Here is a 23,060-nt window from a genome sequence, read left to right as displayed (position 1 = left end):
CTACCGGCAAAGACGTACCGCCAAGCGATTTAGCGTTCCGGTACGATGACGTGTAGAAACCGAAAGGGGTGTGGATTTTCATCCTCCTCCTAACAAGTTAGCCCGCTTCCATCTTAGACTGCATCATCACTTACCATCAGGTGAGATTGTAGTCAAGGGCTAACTTGTAAAGAATAAAAAAAAAATTGATCTCGGAAATTTACATTTATCATATCTTTGTATATTTTTGAATACATTCAGTAATATTTACTTGCATGGGTACTTAAAAATTGTATTTGTTATACTTGCAGAGGTTAGCATATAGGTATACTTGCTCTTTGCTCGCATTTGTAAAATATTTTTACAATTAAAGCAAAATCATTAATAGCCTGTTTTAAAAGCCCCCTACAGGGTCAGGCCTTCCTACTAGGATAGGTGATATGAAGCTTAACCCACCACGCTATTCCATTGCGGTTTGGCGGGTTAGGCATAATATATGTTTTTTTCTATTATTCTTTACAAGTTAGCCCTTGATTACAATCTCATCTGATGGTAAGTGATGATGAATCTAAGATGGAAGCAGGCTAACTTGTTAGGAGGAGGATGAAAATCCACACCCCTATCGGTTTTTACACGACATCGTACCGAAACGCCCGTCAAAAATGTGGAATCAAGGTAAATGAAGTAGGTAGGTACTCGCAAAATTTACTTAGGTAGGTTACAACTTATTTAAATAAAGCCATATATTTTCTTTTTCTTTAGAAGTTAGCCCTTCACTAAAATTTCACCTGATGCTAAGTGATGAAAATCTAAGATGGGTGGTAACTAGCCACGGCCGAAGCCTTCCACCTCTGGCTAGTGGCCGGCGTCTGTCTCCTGGACCAATTAAGAAAACCACAATCGGCCCAGCCGGAGATGGAATCCAGGACGTCAGTCTTGTAAATCCACCGTGCCTACCTCGGCGCCACGGAGGCCGTCAAAAATATCTTATGTAACTCGTATGTAGTATAACAATGTGACATAGTTATAATCGAAAATTATTGCTCCATAAACAACTCAATAGATTCTAACTCTAAAATGAAAAAAAAAACAAACCAGTATTACTAGAATGGTAGACGATAATTCACTAAAGGATTAATCGTGGCAGTCAACTCCTTAGAGCCCACCTGTCCACCGCTGTGCCTACCTCACGTACATCTATTATTTATTACAGATTTCCCACTTAGGGCAAGATAAATACAAAAGGAACTGAATATGGTGCAATGTTTACCTTTTGTTGGGCTATTAAAACCAGTCTGTTACGAGACTTTGTTTTTGATATGCTTTTTATTCGATATAATTGATTAAGGAGACCAGTGCGGACATAGATGGTGTTGCTAAGTTGATTTACGAAGAAAATCTTGGTAACAAAACCTACCCTGACGCACACCTGTCCGCTACCGGCATTGATAGACGTGTACGAGTACATTATAGCCATACCACTTAGGCTCAGTCCATAAGTGTTAATACTGTGACTTGGGTTTAAATAAATAACTTGTTCTGGATCTTGCGATTTGAAGCTCAACAACATATGTTTTATTTTTATTCTATGGACGTTTAAGTTACGTTTAAGGTGTTTACTCGTAAGAAGGTTTTATTTATTCAGTTCAAAGTTGTAATTTAATACATAAAATGTTATTTCCGCATCCGGTCGAAAGGGTAATTCACAAATAATATTAAATTCTCGTTTTTCTTTATTAATTAAGAATTATTGTATCTTCTAAGTATATTTTAGAGTCCAAAAGAATATTATATTTGAGAATCAAGTTTTAGCAATAGTAACTTTAACTTAATTAACGCAAATCTGGAAAAGTGGAGTTTTATAAACATTAGTCCTTAAAAATATGTCATAGCGACATTAGATACCTAATTAATAATTATCATATTTTTGACTTAATAAACAGTATTAGCGACGATGTTGGTACGCGACATGATATATGATGAAGTTACTGTTTATTTTTGTTTTATTCGTACTTGTTACGGTTTTTAGAGTCCTAAAATTCATAACCAGTGAGTTGTTATTTTTTTTTTTTTACATTCGTATTATTTTCTACATCCCAAAAAATTGTCCCTATATTTTCAAAGAGTGTGAGAAAAATGCCACGCAATAAATTAAAATAAACTGTTAATATAAACAAAGAGATTATTTCATCTTTTGTCTATTTTTTAAACAGAATGACATTTTTTAATTGCCAACGAGTGTCCATGAGAACGTTTATGTTAATTACCCCCTAAATGATCAAAACGTTCGTCGCTCGAACTTGTATACTAAACAAAAGGGTTGGCCACTCCAGTTCTATTGTTTTCCAGCCATAAATCTAATGGATTGCGTAATTATGACCTTTAATATGTGACAGTCGCTTTGTAACATGTAAATTTATCCGGCAGCATATTGCGGGGTGAAGTGGGGTGGGAAAGAACCAGCTTCAATGTTGGGGAGCGGCGGGACGCCACTTCACTGCCCTGTTTGGTGATGGGGTTACGTTTATTAACACTAACAATATATTTAGCACTTAAATCTGGATAGGTATGGTATTTTTATTTAATGAAATCTTAGACTGCATCCATCGCTGCATCGTCACTTAACATCGGGCGAGATCGCAGTCAACACCTAACTATGAAACACAACTTTTAAAAAAAAATTGCTGTAAAATAATAATCTTCAGCGCAAAAGATCTCGTTATAAAAATCGTTGTGTGAATTGTCAATTTAATAACATGGAAAGATCCATAATTTTCATATCATTTTACATTGAAACTGCAATAATTACGTTCTCTCAGTCAATATTAGACAACTCTGCCGTAACTATATTTCACATAATTTTCATTTGTCTGTAGCTTAGCTAGGCTATTCTCTAACGATATTTTTATAACTCGCAAGTGCGAGTTTCGAAGTCATCCTCTATATCTATGTGTATAACTCGCACTTGCGAGATAGACACAAAACATCGTTAGAGAATAGCCGTGCAGTTAGCAATCTGCATTTTCAATGCACAGACATTTTTTACTTGTGTCGTTTATTCTTATCTAACGCGTTATTATTATTATTATATATATTTCTAAATCACAATCAATGCGTATTTATAATACCTTCCACGTGAACGAGTTCTTCCATACTACAGTATTGAATCTCTAGAACCATTCCAAACGTACCGATCATACATAATTGCTTTCAATCGTGGTATGAATTTACACTTAATATTTCGTATAATTGTTCGTTCTTTCTACAATTCCTTTCATAATGCATTCATCGATATATTTGCGTATTGTACTCTGGGTACCTTGGAGATCGTTTACACAAGAAACAATGCTCATAAATGAAAGAGCGAAACTGTATGCCCCCAGCACTGGAAAACCACTCGAGCAGTGAGCCTGTAGACGTTCGTAGACTTATTGCGATTGTTGCATTGTGTTGCACAAAGCCGTAAGTAGCCACTCGATGTGAGAAATTGTTGCGAATTTACCCACCGTGTGGGAATGTGGGTTTAAAGCTAGGATGCTAAAACCATTTTTTTTTGGTGTTACAATGTCTAGGCAACTGTAACTAATTAAATATCTGACGATACTATGATGTTGATAAGTTACGCGCACCGTTAAAAGATGTATCTTTATGTTATGTTACGTACCAGAATAGAAGTTAAAACTGATATTTTGTACCGTCGTACTTACTCATTCTAAAAATTGGTGTGACTATCTGATTTAGTGTTTAGCTAAATAACTAGTTATTAATAAACTTTAACGTTTCACTGAAAAGTAAAGATAAAGCAAGTTTATAATTAGACTTTAAACTCATGTTTTTTAAAAAATTCTAACGTTTATTAAATGTTCGAATAATTTAATATATAAGACTTGACACCCGCACGGTGAATTCATGGAAAGATAAGATATTCGTCTCTGTCAAGAAGTGGTTAGGTATATGAAATGTATAGCTTAAGCTATACATACCTATCCCAAGTTATTTGGAAAAGCACGAAAGCTTCAGCCTTATGCGCTCGATGTTACAATATTGGAAATATACAAATGATACAGCACCCTAATCTGAATTCAATAACAAAGTATTAAAGTGACGTTTGAGCAGTCAATTGGGCGGCAACGTATCGTCCATCGAGATACCGCGATGGTGGTCCATTGTTGGGCGACGCCCCGCGGCTCGCGACGCACTCTCGCCGCTCGTACAATGTGACGAATGTTTTATTCCTATTTTTATAATTGCCGAATTTACTTCCGCTTAGATGACCACTTCGTTGGAGCAATTTTTGTGGGAAGCTTGTAACTTACAAAACTAATGAATTCCGTTTTATACGCTTCAATATACCAGCATATATTTTGCAAGTTATTGAAGATTGTTATATTATTTTACTTGAAATTTAGTATTATTGTTAAATTGCAGATCTTAATAGATCGTAGCGTATTGATATTAATCGTAGATCGTGACAAAAAGTAACAGCATATACAAGAGTCCCGCGGCGATCTCCCTTCGTTAACTTTTAATATTGTTGACTCACACCGATGTCAAAGAGTTTGGTAGTTGCAAAGAGATCAAGCGTACAGATAAGTGCGTTCTCACTTCCCCGTGGCCGCTAACTCGTGAAAGGGTTCGCGGAATAATTGCAACAATCAATACGAAGGAGCTATCGAACAATTTGTATGGTATTTGTGCGGGCTGTCTCCCGCTGATGCTATCGACGCGCTTCAGGGTGCCGGCCCTCAATGGGAAGCCCTTTGTTAGGGTTACTTTCTCACACTTCAAGGGTTTGATTATGCAATTAAAATCGTAGCTCAACAGGTTAAATTATTTGGCAGCCATTTGCAAATACAAACGTGAGATAACTAAAAATAACAATAAAAAGATAAAGTCGTAAAATCTTGTATAAAAACTAATTCTAAATTAAAATATTACTCAAAGAAATAAGATGTTAATCCTTATCTTACGATATAATCTAATAAGAAAGTAAAACGTGCACAATTTTTAGTTTTACTAAGAAACTATGAACCCAAACGATAACTCACCTCGTTCCATAATAAGACATAAACATCACCTCGTTGCAATATGTCACGAGCAACAAAGCGCTGCGGTAACGGTCCTCGTCATTTGTCTGCCGTAACCCTGTTATTTATGATCTTCGACCAAAGAAGGAGGACAAAAACGGAGCTGCTGTTAAATATTTGCCTGAGACAAGAGGGGGCGATAATTCGAGACTATTATGACGTCATTTCACGCCCTTTGTGCGGTCGTCACGCCGTGTCATCTGCTCCTCGAGACGCCTGCCTCTACTATCTCTCGATTATATCTATTGTGTCATTTTTTCAGTGCGCGCGAGTCGGATGTGCCACCGACGATGAATTTGTCTCGTTCGCATCGTCGCTCGACTTCGCCGTAAAAACTGTTGAGGAGCTGCCCTATTGTCTCCAGCTTCTTTTACGAGCTCCGTTTTGTGTGCGTGTTATTGTTTGCGGTCGATAAACATCTCGCCACTAGGTAGGTAGGGATCATTACTACTTTGGCCGGTGGTGTATTTTAATGGTGCTTTATCGGATTTGTTTGTCAATTATTGCTTTGAATGGTTTGAGAGATATCAACTACTTATTTTTCAGAATGGAGTTAATGAACAAAGATGCATTGATGCTTAGAATAGACTTAACGTCGCCTATGATGTCGTCTTTCAAACAAGACCCTAAGCTAGTCGCAGCGATAAATAGGCTATATAGTAGAGAAGAGGTAGTAGGATCAGCATTAATATTGCCTGAACGTAAATTGAATTTTACCGAGGTTCAAGATCTTGTTAAACAAGCTTGTGATGTCAAAGGTACCTTAATTTATTTCGATAATATGCCCGAGTACATGATTTGTAGTGCAAATTAACATTTATCAATTTGAATCTAGGGAAACCAGATGATATATTGACGAATCAAGCAAAACTGCCTCGAATTGGAGTAATTAAGAAAATTGAAGAGATCTTGGCAAATATCAACAATAGCGCTGCAGAAGATGGTCCACCAAAATTAATTTTGAGGAACCAAAGGCTCTGGAGCAATTGTATTTATGATTTGGACCGGTTAGATTTTTTTATTCATGCTATAACAACTCGAAAAATTAAGATGTTTATAATAAATGTATGTTTTTCAGCGTAACACTAAAAGCTTTCCACAACGCCAAAACTACAACATTGTGTTACTCAAGCGCTGAGGATAAATCCCGTTTTAATACAATTATATTTATCTTAACAAAAATTCATGAATTACTTTCGAAGAACTTAACCGTTACTAGAAGGTAAGCTCTATATAGTAAATACCTCTACAAAAATCCTCTATTCAAGTAGACTGACAAATTGATTTTGAAGCGTCGACAAAATTTCACGTTACTGTTAATTATGCTAAAAGCGTTTTCTGTTCTTTGGTTAATAATGATAAATAAATTCGTTATACAACTAAAGATTTTATCGATTATTCCTTTATTTTGTAACAAACATATTTTGCCAGACTTGTAATCTTGCATTAAACTACTTTTGTTAAATTTTAGTCTAAAAGTTGTTCTTAACGTAAAATTAATTTCACAGAGAACTATTCTATCAAAATGTGACTAGATTTGGTAATCAATCCAAACTAGATGTCGGTGTAAGGGATGTATGCTGTTTACTGGATTCACCACCTTGGGATTTAGGTATTGTTGCTACTGCGAAAGGTCTTATCGCTGGCCCTCTGAATATCTACCAAAGTGATGGAACTATTGTAGACTGTATGACATCTGGAGGTGAGATAAACACGCAATAGCTTTATATATATCACGTAAAGTCTTATATTAAAAGCGAGGTAAAGAAAAGTATTTGAATAGAATACCAACTTATTAAAAAAAGTTTTAAAATTGTAGGTACATTAATACCACAAGACATCAACGGTATTAAAGAATTTAAATCAACAGCTAAATACATATTATTGGTGGAGAAAGACGCTATCTTTCAAAAATTACTCGATGAAGGTGCATTGATTCGACTAGGACCAGTAATTATTTTAACGGTAAAATAAATGTTTAATTTGTATTGTTGAGTATCTCTGCTTCTGAAACGTTATTATGGTAATATACTATGATATCTATATGCATGATATATGATACCTATATGCATACATTGATATCTTCTAACTTAACGTTTGAAGATATCAATGTATGCAAAGTTGTTGCACTATAATATTACGTTTTGTTAATATTTAGGGCAAGGGGTATCCCGACGTATGCACCCGTCAAATGCTTTGCCGTTTAGTCAAGGAACTAAGATTGAAGGCTCTTGCGTTAGTGGATGCAGATCCTCATGGATATGAGATTTTCTTAACATACAAGTATGGCTCTTTAGTGAGTATAGACCATTTTTTTGTTTACACCATAATGGGTATAATCTTGCAACATTTACTTTTATATTTAGTTTGCTAGTTATGGTTGAGTTCTTATAATATGAACATCATATAACTGCATCATTAGAGTAGAATATAATCCGGTTAACTTTCATTGCACATGAGATGCTTTTATGCACAACTTACCAACCAATATTAATTAAATATGCCTGAGGGATTCCTGGCGAATCCTTCAGGTATATTAGAATGAAAGAAAGAAAAATAATTTATTCAGATTTAAAAGTTACAGAAAGTATATAGGGTGTACAGCTCAGCATATGCCGTGCACTATATACAAGTATAATACACGCCGCTGATTTTCTGCTGAGACCCATATGACGCCACAGCGAATATAAAAAAATATAAACAAATTCAAATGAATTAAATTATTATGCACATTTGCACAATATAATACTATAGCAGTTATTTTCAACATAATCTTATATACAAGCGACTCAAAACTCTGTCGCCGATAGCTTTCTTGCGATAAGATGCTTGCGAAACTTTCAAAGCGACGCTTGTCTGTGTCCGCTACTGTATAATATCTGCTATTAAAATAATACTTACCTACTTGATTTTTAGGCTCAATCCCATTTGTCGGAGTCACTGGCGTGCAGCAGTTTGTTGATGCTCGGCGCTCGGCATCACGACATCTTGACTCTTGCTCCCAAGGAGGCCCAACTATCTCTCACGCTGCTAGACAAACGAAAACTTTCATCTCTGATTAAACGACCTTATTTGAATTCACCTGTAGGTAAGGAACCGAATATTTCTGTTTATTTTGAAGTTTACCAGTCTTGCATGGTGAAGGTAGGCATTTAAAAGTTTGTCCTTTAGTCTTATTAAGTAGTATCGAGTTTTGATAACCTTTTTGGAACTTAGTTTAAAACAGAGTAGTACTAGGTGCATCCCAGCAGAGGTCAATATATTTTAATAGTTTGAGCTATCTATCAGTGATTTCGTATCCAGCACGATACAATATTAGATCTCATTGTCATCTTTCATTCAGTAACAGGTGAAAACGCAGAGGTAAAAAATGTTTTTAATGGTTATTGCTTGGCATTCGAGTAATTTTGACGGCCTCCGTGGCGCAGCGGTATGCGCGGTGGATTTACAAAACGGAGGTCCTCGGTTCGATCCCCGGCTGGGCGGATTAAGAGATTCGTAATTGGTCCAGGTCTGGCTGGTGGGAGGCTTCGGCCGTGGCTAGTTACCACCCTACCGGCAAAGACGTACTGCCAAGCGATTTAGCGTTCCGGTATGTCGTGTAGAAACCGAAAGGAGTTTGGATTTTCATCCTCCTCCTAACAAGTTAGCCCGTTTCCATTTTAGACTGCATCATCACTTACCATCAGGTGAGATTGTAGTCAAGGGCTAACTTGTAAAGAATAATAAAAAAAAACATGATAACAAAATTGAATGCCACCTTACCTGCCTTATTATTATATGTGGTTCAAATACGTAAACATTGAGCTTCCAGGTACTACTTTCTGAAGTTCGATTGGACTCAAATGTGCAATACCTATGCTATGTCCTGTGGTATAATCCTAATTATTCTTCGGTAACAATGCAATACTATCGGGTACTCACACTATCTATTGTAAGATGGCCATAACATTTTTAAAGAAAATACAACATACTTAACTAAGCACATATAGTTTGTGATCCTTAGTCATGGCAAACTCATTGTACATGTATTAATATAGAATCGTGTTTTTAATGTGTGTTAAACTAAATATACATATAGTTATTTTTAATTTTGGTAATTTTGGTTTGTGTAGGAGTCCGTATAAAAAGTGATCTAGAAGCTATGCAGACCAATGGTGTTAAGGCTGAGATTGAAGCCGTAGCTGCTACAGCGCTCTGTGACTCTTACATACCTGCAAAACTCATACAGGGTGACCATTTAGGATAACTTTTAAAAATCCTTCAAGAGATAACAATATTACTTCATCATCAGTCTCCGAGAGTTTAATAATTAAAGGTTGATTTGAAAATAACTACGTCCAAAGGGTTTACAGACTACTGTCGACATCTAGCGTAAATAAGAAAACAACGTTGTGTTGAATTTATCGCCATCTATCGCCCTAACGTGAAATTACAATAACATAGCTGGCGAGGAGTGAATAGAAAACGACTGAGACTATTGAGTGAGCAGTGTTACGAACAGATTAAAGATGGCGCTCTGTACGGTTGTTGCGTGCTGATTGCTGCGCTGCCCCGGTAGCAAAAACGGTTTTAAATACGTTAGAATTAAATATAAAAAAAGTGTCGTGTCAAACATAGACAAATTGTTGACACACACTAGTGATATGATATCTACGAATGTAAATTTAATGTCTAATTTCTAAGTGATATTAATGCTTCAGTGATTTTAATCAAATCTTAGTATTTCTAAATTATCCAGTCACGTGCAATGGAGCATAATACAAAAGAAACATCTAACGACAAAAAATTGCTCAACAAAGCCAAATCCCAGTACAATGAACAATCGAAAGCTTCATGTAATCCTGTAAAACATAAATCATTTAATATGAACGAAGCTGTTAGATCCCTGGATATTGCGTTAGGCAGGTTAAAGAAAAGTAAACTTGTGAATGGCGAATGCATAGGAAACAAAATTTCAGTGTGTCCCGGCAGAAGTGGAGCTGATAGCATGTTCATAGATAGTCCTCAAGTAAACATGTCAGACGTGGAAAACACATCGGTAATTTCTATGGACTTTTCGCATTACGAGCTCCTGCGTAACGTTTCAGAAATCAATTGCAATTCTGACGACACTCTCGGCAATACTACGAGTAAAACATTTTCTAGCCTTTCCGACATTACTTCAAAAGAAGAGCAATTGGAACGATATTTTCGGAGTGCTGAAATTTGGAACAGAAATCGTAAAGAAGCCGGTTCTAGTGGTCTTCGAGATAACTGACAATGTAAACAAACATGCACAGAGACTTGTTAAATAAAAATATACTATGAACGATTATGAAAATTTTATTTATTTAAAGAAATTTTACATTAATAACAGAATAATCTCAGAATTTACAAATAAACATACTGATCTATACAACACTGTAACTCTTAAACGAGACGATAAGATTTATAACACTGATTAACAACAACGTAGAATATAATTTTCTCTATGGCCATCAAACGGCGCAATGCAGAATACAATAATTAATATGTATGGGGTCTATTCAAATTCAATAAACGTGAATTAACTAATGTTTCTGAAATATATATGTACTTGCATAGTATATACTCATAAAAGTATTTTAGAATTGCCCAAGAAATTAAAATAATCCTAAACAGTGGTTGGTACGATAATATTAGTCATGCAAATCTAGCCAACAATATACTAAATTATCCATCAGTTAGGTATTTAAAAAAAATATTTCACTTAAATAATTTATTGTATTCGACATCGCGCTTGCCACCGATCTAATTGCTAAGGCGCAATCCGCGACACTCTATAGTTACGAAGGCGGACACTACACTGCAGTGCAAGTAAACTGCACTCTGCACATTATTTTTCCATATTTTTAAGCTATATTGCGAATCGTGGATGGATTGAATTATATCAAAACTTGCATCAATGTGCTGAGTCCAGTTCAGTTGCGCAGAAGGATTCTAAAAGACGCGTTACTGATCGACATTTATTACTCGTACCACATCCATTGAATCTGAGGAAACTAGGATAGAAATCTAAACTAATTTACAAGAGAAATGTTACTTACGAAATGAACAAAAACGTAGCTGACCAGGTTTGAGATAAGGAAATAATTGACATAGTCATCACATAGTTCCCTACATTCTTGCCCCAAAAGTATTATATATAGTGTCGGAAGCTTTCGCTACTCTGGAAGACTAGGGCTTTATTTACGAAAAAAGGGTGACCATAGAGAGAAGCGGCGTGCATTAAATCGAGTTTGTAGATCGATTTGTGCTATTATTGGTTAATAACAACCTGTCATATAATTTAATACAATTATCTACACGTATTAAATTGGTGTTATTTACTGAAAACTTCATTTCCTTTTATTTTAATGGAGTCGATTCTCAAAGTACAACCTCGTAAGTGAGCACGATCTGCAAAATGTATTATACCGTTATATACGTAAAGTTTATTCAATACGGTACTCGTATTTGGCATGCCAATATGTTTCATAATAACTATTATTATTTTGTATAACTATAGACCATCCGCTAAAGAAATGAATATAACATGATGTAAAATTTAAAGCACCCGGTTTCCGAACTCTCTCGTTTTATAATAACTATAAAATTTCATATGTTTGTGATGTATACATAGCCCGTAATATATTGTCTAGGTTTGTTATACAATTTTTGGGCAAAGCAATATAGTTTATATTTTAATTATGGAAGAATTTCAAAAGTATTAAATTCACGTTTATCTTAGAAATATTATATTTAATAATTACAACGAATTCGATTTGACTAGGCCCTACGTATATCAGATGCAGATATAATTTTATTTAATATATCCAATACAATATTGATAAAATTTTGCAATAGAAGAATCACAGCATCCTTAAGACCATAACGGCGATTGAAATTAACGTCTTCGACATATCGTAGGTATTTTAATTGTAAAATTTAGACCAAATTGGCAGTCTTCACAAACATGGAATGTACGATATGCGTCTATGCAGGTATCCGATAACACTTAACAAATATCGGCTGACAATTATTTCTATACAACAACAACGAATTACCTACTTACGTCAGTTAGATTTAGATGAAATTAACAACATCTACATCGTTCATACACATATCCAATTTGTTTTACAGCACGTGCTATCTCTTATCAGACCAATTAAAAAAGGATCAATGAAACACGAGAAAAGATTGATGCAGTACATAATCGATCTTCAAATTAAACTAAATTAACGCGATCGAGTTTAAATCACAATCCTTGTAGAACATTAGATAAAGCTAATTTAGTTTAGTATGAAGGTTTACGATTGGCGCCACTATTGTTGCATGAATTTCTCGAACTACTTTCATACTCGTGTTAATTTTGACGGACAAATATAATCCATTTTGATTGGTCGCAATATTATATTTTTATTAATTAATCTATTCCAGGAAGTCGTCTCTGGTTTTGGATATACAAACAAACGTTTACAAGCAGTATGTGTGTAAAACTAAAGCAACTGACGTTGCTTAATTTATACCCACAAACGCTCATGGTCTGTCACCCTCATCTTTTCACTACATCTTAAACCACATGGTAGTCCTGGAATAGATTGACTTATATCGCTTGCCAAATTCGTTCGTAACACTCCGTGGTCCGCGGAGGCCGGGAGGAGGGTAGCGATGCTCCGCGCACACGACTTCATACCCGCGCAGTCCTTCCCTATCGTCGCAGGCATATCATGGAACTGTCATTAACGAATTTGCCAATATAATAATTTGTGCTCTTAATTTCAAGGCATATCTCGTCAGTGGATACTGGATAGCCTAGAACAATATTATCGCATACAGTATCTTATTATTTATCATTGCAAACGGTTGAACAGTAGATTCACACCAACTTTTCATTGCCTATAACAAGAAGGCGATTTCTAGCTCATTTTATTCTACTTTGTACATGCTTAATATTTAAAATTGTTAACCCAGTATTGTTGAGTCTATTACGTTACATATTACAATTTTCTGAGATTACACAAATAATAAACTGTCTGATGTACAGTGCCCGCCACGAGATATTGTGTTTGTGAAGTTAGCAACAAATGACTGCGCAATGAATCAATAACGGTACAAACGACGCGGGCGGGGAGCCGGCTAGACACGATCTATACTCATTCTGCAGCTAACTTCACAAACATAAAGATCCGTGGCGAGCACTATAACTTTTGGTATCCGCTATGTAAATAGGCTAAGATTCGGTTGGTATAACAGTGTAGGTACCATCTAAGCTTTAGGGTTTTAGAGTCTGCTATGATTCTTGTGTATAAGTAGCGATTTTAGGTTTATGATACTTACATTCACACTTAATTGCCACTAAAGTTTGTTACAAAGACGTATTTGCTTTAAAAAATTGAAATGTAAGAATTGTTTTACAACTTATCGACTAAGAGGAAAGATCGGAGATGATTTAATGGAGCAAAAGCAGCTGAGGATCAGGGATGATCAAGGTCACTTCATTTCTAAAAATTACAATATGAAACTTTCGATTACACATCTAACTAATGTTATTTTAATATATTTTATCGTAAGAGGTACTTTAAACAGTGTTTTTTACTGTATAAAAAGTAACTTTAAAAATCTGTAACTCATGATCAAACAGAACTGCTATCTTGTAAATGCCTAATAGATTCCCTAAATGATAAGCTCCTCATTATTCTTTATGAAATATTTTTTATTCACTATGTATATTATAAAAATCAAAGGTAGGTAGCTATAATCATTAACTCTTCATTAATGTATCTAACTGTTCAGGCAATGTGGCACGTCCATTCCTTTTCTACAAAACTAACAAAATGTACGGCAATGACATTCACCATCGACAGTCACGTGATCAAGTTGTCGATCGGATCTGTCATCCCCATACATTTTGCTAGTTTTCGAAGCGTTAGTGATTGTAGAAAGGGAATCGACGTGCCACATGGCTACAGGCCGTGGATTTATAAAGATGGAAGTAGAAAGGACTACAGGTTACAGTAAAGCCTAGGAAGTAAAGCTCGTATCGCTATGAATATGATCACATTATAGTATTAAGGTATCCAGGTAAAGTTCAGATTAGCTAGGGTGGCGCAAACCTCTTTAAAATGTTTTGTGAAAAAGGATTGGATGACAAGTCTTATGAATCTGTTCTATTAGGATCTCAATAAAATTGATACAGTTGTCGACGCAATATTTGTTTTACTATCTTTTATTTTATATCTTTTAGGTATATAATATCAGTAAGCTGCAGGTTCGCATTCTGCATTAACGTTCTATGTCAAAATGAATAATTTATAAATTAATGAAGTGCTGAAGTGTTACATTCGTTTAACATACGGCAGGACAAATATATACCCTTAACCGTTATTTTTATTAGTGATAAAAAATAAGTGTTAGATAATATTCACAATGACACATTGCAAGTCTCTAAGTCACTCCTAGTTAAATTGCAGTTGTCTGGCAGCCATACAATTTTTTTTCACAAAACCTAGGTAACTTTGGACTAGATCAAGGGCAACTTAAATAAAATAAGCTTTCGTTTGACATATTAGACCATTAAATAACTGATGGGTTTTTAAATAATTTAGGATTAGGGTATTTAATTCAAATCTTTATATCTGGCAACCCCACAATTGCAGCGTGAAAGCAGGCATCTTTTACGTTTTCAATTCTGTTAGTGTAACTAGTGTACTATGTCTTAATTAACCAATGAATGAAGTAGATTAAAAAAAAAACTCAAGTAGCTTTAATATTATTCGTCCGCAATTTTAGTATGCAACCTATTTGCAATGTGTCAATGTGAATATTTTTGCTCTTATATTACCCCCCTTACCCCAAATAAATTACAGATTAGAGTATGTATTTCTTCTCGTACTACATGGTCGAATAATTTAAAATTTCCACGAAAGACTTCCCTATCAACGCCGTCGGAATACAAAATTGACTTGGATTGAATAGAATGGCAACCATGATGAGATTTTTTTTAGTTAAAATCTAGATTTAAGTGAAATTTAGTAAAGACGACATAAAGGCGAAAGTTGCAAAAGCCGCATTTTATTGACATTACTTTTAAGAACGATTTTGTTAAATAAATTACTTATTCCGATTTTTTGTATCGATATCCTATAAAATACATACTTTTTACATTTTGATTTGCAAATTTATAACGAAGTGAACTCTTTATAGTAATCATAAGATGATTAAGTAATACATACTTTTATTTACTAAATATTGTATACTAGCAGACGATATCGACTTTACCTGCGTAAAGTTTTCGTATCTAACTTGAAAACTATTTGATATTTTTGTAAATAGGTTCTTTTGTAAGCAAGTCTTAATGATTTCCTGTTGTTTTACGTTTATATAAAAACACTTTTTCTGGTGTAAAATCAACTTATTGGTATTCAAGGTTAGAAAGTAAAGTTTATGCTCTCTGATAGGAAGTAGAAAATAATTGCTAATGTACTAAAACCGCTTCAGGATTCAGATGAATAATATATCTAAGAAATCATATCGTCGGCTTAGATGTGATACCTCGTAACTAACAATTTTTGGTTTTCAGCTTTTCCGGTGGTAGCCCGTAAATATCTTGTAGTACATACATTATAAACGTTTTTGGTCGCATAAAACGACTTTTAGTGACACCTAAAAGATGTTTCTTGTCTCTCCTGTAAAGTTCGTCAGTTTGCACGTACGAGCTATTACATCTCGATCGACGATATAGAAGTAGAGCATACCTCCAGATTATATACAAAATTCAGCATTGTTAACAAATCATCGTCTCCAGGGTTCAGATGGAGGATTCAAGTTTTGGTTAGATCGTCGCACGAGTTGTATAGTGAGGGATATTAGCTGTAGTATCAAAGAATTAAGTAGCTACAGTGGTGTGCACGGAATTTGTTTAGGGTAAGCACTAAATACTTAATAATCAGTACAAAAACAATATTAAACCTTTTTTAATACCGGCCATGATAACCTTTAGTTTGTATACTGATGTCACAATGGACAATTATTGTTAGATGATTCAGTAACAACATAGGTTAGGTCTGAAGTCTTTTTTGATATCCATTTTGACACCCTCATTTACTTTCGATATTTAGATTAATACTCGTAGTTACGTAACGCTTCAGTAGGCCTAACATACTACCCACGACATTATCGCGTGAAAGCAAATCGTTCAATAGCGCAGCACTGGAAATATCACTTTTGCTTTTTTTTATTCATTTTAAGTTAGCTTGATCTGATCTCACCTGATGGTAAGTGACGATATAATCTAAGATCAGCGGGCTAACTTGTTAGGCGTTGGATGTAAATCCACACCCATTTCGGTTTCACAACATTGTACCGAAACGCTAAATCGCTTGATAGACGTACCGCGTCTTTGCCGGTAGGATGGTAGCCACGGCCGAAGCCTTCCACCAGCTAGACCTGGATCAATTAAGAAAACCTCAATCGGTCCAGCCGGGGATTAAGCCCAGGACCTCAGTCTTGTAAATCCACCGCGCATACCACTGCGCCATGGAGGCCACCTCTGTCGGGACGAAAGAGAGTACGATATTTCCGTTGCGGCCGCTATTGGTCGATTAGTCTTCACGAGATATGTCGTGGCGCGCATGTTAGGCCTGCAGTTTACATTTGTCCTAAATTATTAACTACATACATACGTCACCATATTTTTTTCTCTATCTAACTTCAATTGAAGGCGTAAACTAAACTTAACATTATGAAGAACACAATAATTTAATTTACTATTTCAATTTACATATTTACAGAATAATAATTATGATAACAAATATATCACGTAACCTAGAATGGTATAGCTTGGCAACTTCGTTCGTAACACTCCCGATAGTCCGCGCGGGCCGGGGGGCGTGTAGTGATGAATGAAAAACCCACGAATGATGCACCTCACTTCCCCGCACGCACGATTTCACACCCGCGCAGTCTTTCCCCCCGTCGCCCGCATATCATGGGAGTGTCATCAATGAACCTGCCAGACTATAGAATAGTGTTTTATGCGACACTTTGTCTAAGTGGGTATAATTTTATCTATCTGGCGGAGGCAGCTTGGTGTCTTCGGGGTCAAGAGACAGGCACTCTCGGAGATAATCTTCCATGGATCGGTAAACGTGCTCGATGACGCCTTTGAGGTCGTGCCCTTCGTCAGCGTAAGCCTGTAAAGAAAATCATTCATTTTATCAATTAACTATTTACTAATGATATTATAACACATATTGAGACTTGATAGCTCAAGTGGATATGACCTCTGTCTTCGATTCGGAGAGCGTAGGTTCGAATTCGGTCCGGGCATGCACCTCTAACTTTTCAGTTGTGTGCATTTCAAGAAATTAAATATCACTTTCCTCAAACGTTGAAAGAAAACATCGTGAGGAAACCTGCATCTCCTCTACTATAAAGAGGGAAGCCTGACCCTGGTTATGGTTAAGTTATCGTTTTTTTCATCTTTTTTAAATATGATCAATATTCGTGTTTCTCCAATTAATTGGTAATGACTGTGTAACACTTCTAAAAGTCAGCTGGACCATAGTGCAGTAGCCAGGGATCGAACCCAAGACCTCTCGGTATAGAGTCCGGCCCTTATACCGTTGAGTTATTGAGGCTTAAAGGCTCAGACTCGTCTGTGAAGATATGCACAATCCAATTTTCTAGTATTGGCTATCTGTTCACTTAAGACATGAACAGAAAACAATTTCGATCCTTGTGACCTGTTTTGACATCTAGAATTGGGTTTATTAACCATTCCAGTTAGACAAAAGTTCCTAGAACAATATGGTAAGTTTTGACAATTGTATAGGTACTAAGTATATTTTTTTATTTAAGTTTTTTGCCTGTCAATAAAAATTATTATCTAAATTAGCTTGTAATGGAAAATTAGTGTTTTTTGGTTTCCATATGACCATTTTTATTACGTTGAGACATGTAGTTGTAGCCTACTTGACGAAGTTAGGTGCGTGTGAATTTGGATAACTAACTAACTTTTGCCGCGGTAGTGGACGATAAAATTATCTAGATATTGAAGTGCATAGTGGCTGGAAGAGGATCGCTGTGGCCTGAGGACGGGTGACAATTAAAATACACCATTCTCGACCTACACTAGACACATTATACTCATAACGCCCGTCAGCTAGGGTCAATCGACCTAGGTCAACTCGTGACCCTACGACCGCAAGTAGTTCATTGCCTATCAGACGAATACTTGAAGGCTTTCGTTTCGCGATGTAGCGTCGTATTTCGACTACCCATCTTCCCCGTTGGGGCATCTGATGGGTCCGTACATCCACTTGTGGGGAAGCCGGAGGTTTGCCCACACAATAATATTAGTGTGATAGTGTGATTCCAGTTAGACGTAAGATCCTAGAACAATGTTTTGACAATTGTATAGTATACTAAGCATATTTTTGTATTTGAGTGTTGAGTGAGCCTGTCAATAAAAATTATTATTATTTTTAATTACCTGATGTCGGAACAGCACGCCGGCATCAGTGAGCGCCCGGGCCAGCTGCAGCGCGTGTGGGTAGGGCGCGCTCATGTCCGCCATGCCGTGGATGAGGTACAGGGCGTGTCGCGGCACGTGGTGCGCGCGCTGCGACGCGTCCGCCTCCACGTACCCCTTGTAGTTCACCGATGGCTGGCCCAGGATGCGCTCCGTGAATGCTACGTCTGAAACACAAATTAAAAAAAAGTTGATTATCTACTAACTAATATTGTACATGAAGAAGATTTGAAGAATCATCATCATCAAGTCAAAGCCAGAAGTCAAAGTAAAAATATTTTTTTTTCAGTTAGGCTTAGTTAACAAGCACTTTTAAAACGTCAAATAATAGAATTAGTCATCATAATTGGCCTTTTGCATGGATTTCCAAACGATAAGATCTCGAGTCGCCATTATCTAGCGGCTCCCTGCAATCCGCTTAGTTCTCGGTCCACCTAGTAGTTAGTAAGTAGGTAATTAGGAAGTGGGTTATTATATTGTTTTGCGGCTCGGTCTTGTTTTAGATTGTATTTTGTATGACGAGACAGTGACACCGCGTGTTCTGGAAGCCTCGCTGAGTTAGACCAAACACCGGATTTCGAAGTGGCTCTCTAGACAACACGCATTATATACACTTACTCAACACATATGACAGACGTCAAAGCCCAGTGAATATGACCTCCACCATTCGGAAAGCGTAGCTTCGAATCCGGTTCGGGGAATGCACCTCCAAGTTTTCATTCATGTGCCTTTTTGAATTTAAATATCACTTGTCTGTAAGCTGTCACTGTCACTGTCACTGTCAATAACCAGCACCACCTGAGAATTTTCTTTTTTTTTGTGTGTGTAAAGTCTGCTAATCCGCATTGGGCCAGCGTGGTGGACTATTGTCCTAAACCCTCTCATTCTTAGAGGAGACTCGTGCTCAATAGTGAGCCGAATATGGGTTGATAATGAGATAAATGACTCTCAGTAAGATAACGAACTCACTATAGTACAACCAGTCGGTGATGGGCGACACGGCGATACCGCACTTGAGCGTGGCCTGCTGCGAGCCCAACAGCATGGCCGTCACGTAGCCGCCGTAGCCCCAGCCCCACACCGCCACCCGCGTCACGTCCAGAAATTTGAATGTGTCTAATAAATATCTGAAAAATTATACACAGATAATTGAATACTACAATCACAGCGAAACAAAAGGCCAAAGTAATTTCTTTTTTTATGTTAACTTAGAAATAAAAACGATAGGTAAAATTATAAAAAGTTGAAAATAACTTTAAATAGTTTAAAAAACTAAAAAAAATACCCACTAAAAATTACAAATATTGGATTTAAGTCACGTGACTATGTTTTCGTATTCCTGACAGCAAACCATCCATTTGATATCCACATCATGGGGGTGGATTTCAAACAGCCAGTCCGCTATCTTGGGGAGGCCGCCATATTGGATTTGTAATGACGTTTCTCATCTAGTCACGTATTGTCATCATGACTAAGAGCGTGTGCAAAATTTCATCCTAATCAAAGACCGGGAAGTGGGTCAAATTAAGATTCCAAGATTTTCTTACATACATAGTTACAAGTGATTGGGGAGGCCGCCATATTGGATTTGTAATGACGTTTCTTAGCTAGTCACGTATTGTCATCAGAACTAAGAGCGTGTGCAAAATTTCATCCTAATCGAAGACCGGGAAGTGGGTCAACTTAAGATTCCAAGATTTTCTTACATACATAGTTACAAGTGATTGGGGAGGCCGCCATATTGGATTTGTAATGACGTTTCTTAGCTAGTCACGTATTGTCATCAGAACTAAGAGCGTGTGCAAAATTTCATCCTAATCGAAGACCGAGAAGTGGGTCAAATTAAGATTTAAAGTACCTAATAACAGCCAACTGATCAGCCACCTCGACCCCGCCGAGGCGACCACGCAGCAGCGCGCGGGGAAGGCCGCGCGCGCCCGCCACGTCTAATTTAACGTACACTACGTCGTTACGTGAGGACATGTACGTTCCCCAGTCTAAGAGGAACTCGTCGGTGACTTGCTGACTGCCGGGTCGCCCGTCCCTGAACAAATAAATCATAATCAATAAAATAATATTAGATATGTCAATCAATGAGGTAAAGTGTAATTATTCTTTATTATCTTAATTTATTAAGCTTACATAATAATCAATTGTTTGAACACCCATACAAATAAAACTACCTCAGTAAGCGACAACGTCATTCCTTCGTACCATTTCGTTTTTCAGCGATCCGTGACAGCGCTCCAAAAATTGGCCCTTTATATCTCTGTAGCACCAAAAGTAATGATCGCATATACCCTGTTACTTTTACAAATAAATTGGCAGGTGTTTCTTTGCGGAAGTTCATCATGAATGATAATAATTTATTTATTTTGCTATCATTCGCGAAAAGCCGACGAACCCATACGACAACGTCACCCAGGTCCGACAAAATACTCTCTACGTACGTTTCACCCCGAAACCGGAGCATCCTCAGAAGTTGTTGACTAAAATACTATATATACATGTCGCCTACTCTCTACATCGTGCAATAGCACGTTGTAGAGTCAACAAATACTTTACAACATTGCTTTAATATTAGCATTCTCTTTATTTATATACAAATTAAAAAACTGTCATCATCCCTATTCTCGGTAGAAACTCACAATAGGTCACGAGACGAGAGAGACAAATGTCGACCAATAACAGCGGAAAATTTTGCTCTCTTTCGTTGTGCTGGGACGAAGTAGAGTGGGAAGTTGGTAAACCCGCATTGAATCAGCCATTTAATATATTATTACTAGCGAACGACAGCGACTTCGATTTCGTGAAATTAAGTTTTTCACAAATCCCACGGGAATCATGAATTTTTCTGGGATGAAAAGTAGCCTATGTGTTAGTCCAGTGTAAAATCTATTTCCATTCCAATTTTCAGCCAAATCGTTTCAGTAGCCGCAGCGTAAAGGAGGATCAAACGTACACACCGAGATACACACACACACACACAAACTTTCGCCATCATAATATTAATGTGATAGTGTGATGCCGATAACTGGAGGCTCTTACACTTGAACGAGGACAGGAAACGCAGCGTCCCGCAGCTCCTCCCGCCACGAGGGCGGCAGGAACAGCTGCACGCGCGCGCGGGACCCGCTGCTCAGCTGCACGTCGAAGGATCTCCGAGTGGGCAACGCCAACTCACGTAATCGTACTGATCTACAACAACATATACATATAGATAATCCTAAAGCTGACGCATTTATTAGTTGCTACAACAATTCAAAATGTTAATCCGTGAATGGAGTAGGTATTTTATTACCCGACTGCAAGATGGTTGGTGGTTGGTTGGATGGGTTATGTTTTTTGCGCGTATCTTGTATGTATATAAGTATGTATGTATGTAATATACTTTATTACTCATTTCTTCCAAACCGCTGAACGGATTTACGTAATTAAGATATCGTTGGGTTTGTCTTAATAACCCAAGTGTTCTTAAATAGGTGGAATTAAAAAAAAAACAAGACGACTGTGAGACGCTTTAGACTCAATGTGATTTTTTTTTCTAATTTTGCATTAAGGGTATCAAATTCAAGGGCTTATTGTGACGATTTTAAAATGGTTCTTCAAGTCACTTCAAGGAATTGTAAAAAGTACTACGAGTGGTTTTGATTTTAATTTGATACCTACACGCGTTCATAAGAGCCGTGATAGCCCAGTGGATATGACCCCTGCCTCCGATTCCGGAGGGTGTGGGTTCGAATCCGGTCCTCGGCATGCACCTCCAACTTCTCAGTTGTGTGCATTTTAAGAAATTAAATATCACGTGTCTCAATCGGTGAAGGAAAACATCGTGAGGAAACCTGCATACCATATATATATAATAATGATTTCGTATTTTTCCTTTTGAGCTATGGAACATTAAATAGACAAAATATTGCAATCATTATTAATTTCACTCACCTATAAGGCCTCGTATCGTATAATATTCTCTCTAACTTATGTGTTCTAGCGTCGTGAAGTCCCGCGAGTGGCGGTCCCGGCCCCCCACATTCCAGAACATAATGGGTAATACCAAGCTTCGGTCTGGCGGGGGAGAATATGGCACTCCAGAAGGTGCAGTTAGCATAGTGCAACCGAGCGGGCCACACTGCCAGCTCGCACGTCAGACAACGGGGTTCTTCGCGTTCGGCGCGAGCTCTCACAGAGTTGCTCCCACCACCGTAATTTGGATCGCGGACCACGTAAACTTGTCTTTGGCCCGGTCTCTCTGCGCTACCTGTTAGCAAGACGAGACGTTTAGTTACATAATCACAAAAAAACCTTAAATCTAACACAAATTACGAGGAGCACATCGCAACAATTGCCAGAATCGTTTCAAATTGTATTCAACTAACTTTTACGTCGGCTAACGGAGCCATGGCGATTGTATACCGGTTGACCATAAATTTAACAACGAATAGGCATAAAGCAAGCGAGTC

The 23,060-nt window shown here is 37.1% G+C and overlaps 3 protein-coding genes across 4 annotated transcripts in view; 2 read left to right on the top strand and 1 right to left on the bottom strand.

Annotated features, from left to right (window-relative positions):
* The first annotated feature begins 5,613 nt into the window (after positions 1-5,613).
* LOC112047405 (meiotic recombination protein SPO11) lies at positions 5,614-9,328 on the top strand. The gene is made up of 8 exons (XM_024084522.2): positions 5,614-5,824; positions 5,902-6,073; positions 6,145-6,288; positions 6,575-6,768; positions 6,886-7,031; positions 7,225-7,362; positions 7,983-8,154; positions 9,182-9,328. Exons 1-8 carry the CDS (start codon positions 5,614-5,616, stop codon positions 9,313-9,315), a joined length of 1,311 nt encoding a protein of 436 aa, XP_023940290.1. The 3' UTR covers positions 9,316-9,328.
* A 7-nt stretch (positions 9,329-9,335) lies between these two features.
* Positions 9,336-10,425, top strand: LOC128199873 (uncharacterized). Its single transcript, XM_052891173.1, has one exon. It carries the CDS (start codon positions 9,817-9,819, stop codon positions 10,324-10,326), a length of 510 nt encoding a protein of 169 aa, XP_052747133.1. The 5' UTR covers positions 9,336-9,816; the 3' UTR covers positions 10,327-10,425.
* Positions 10,376-23,060, bottom strand: part of LOC112047423 (inactive dipeptidyl peptidase 10) — a 149,578-nt gene continuing 136,893 nt past the window's right edge. For both annotated transcript variants that reach the window (XM_052891171.1, XM_052891172.1), the window contains exons 13-18: positions 22,543-22,858; positions 21,649-21,798; positions 20,459-20,644; positions 19,570-19,727; positions 18,562-18,767; positions 10,376-17,260 (exon numbers count right to left, since the gene is read on the bottom strand). In XM_052891171.1, coding sequence (XP_052747131.1) covers positions 17,132-17,260; positions 18,562-18,767; positions 19,570-19,727; positions 20,459-20,644; positions 21,649-21,798; positions 22,543-22,858 — 1,145 coding nt within the window. In that variant the 3' untranslated portion in view covers positions 10,376-17,131. The remainder of the gene's footprint in view (positions 17,261-18,561; positions 18,768-19,569; positions 19,728-20,458; positions 20,645-21,648; positions 21,799-22,542; positions 22,859-23,060) is intronic.

Source organism: Bicyclus anynana, chromosome 3 (assembly GCF_947172395.1).
Source record: "Bicyclus anynana chromosome 3, ilBicAnyn1.1, whole genome shotgun sequence".
Taxonomy (NCBI): Eukaryota; Metazoa; Arthropoda; class Insecta; order Lepidoptera; family Nymphalidae; genus Bicyclus; species Bicyclus anynana.
The sequence above is the reverse complement of the archived record's forward strand: the minus strand, read 5'-3'. Positions and strand labels throughout refer to the sequence as shown.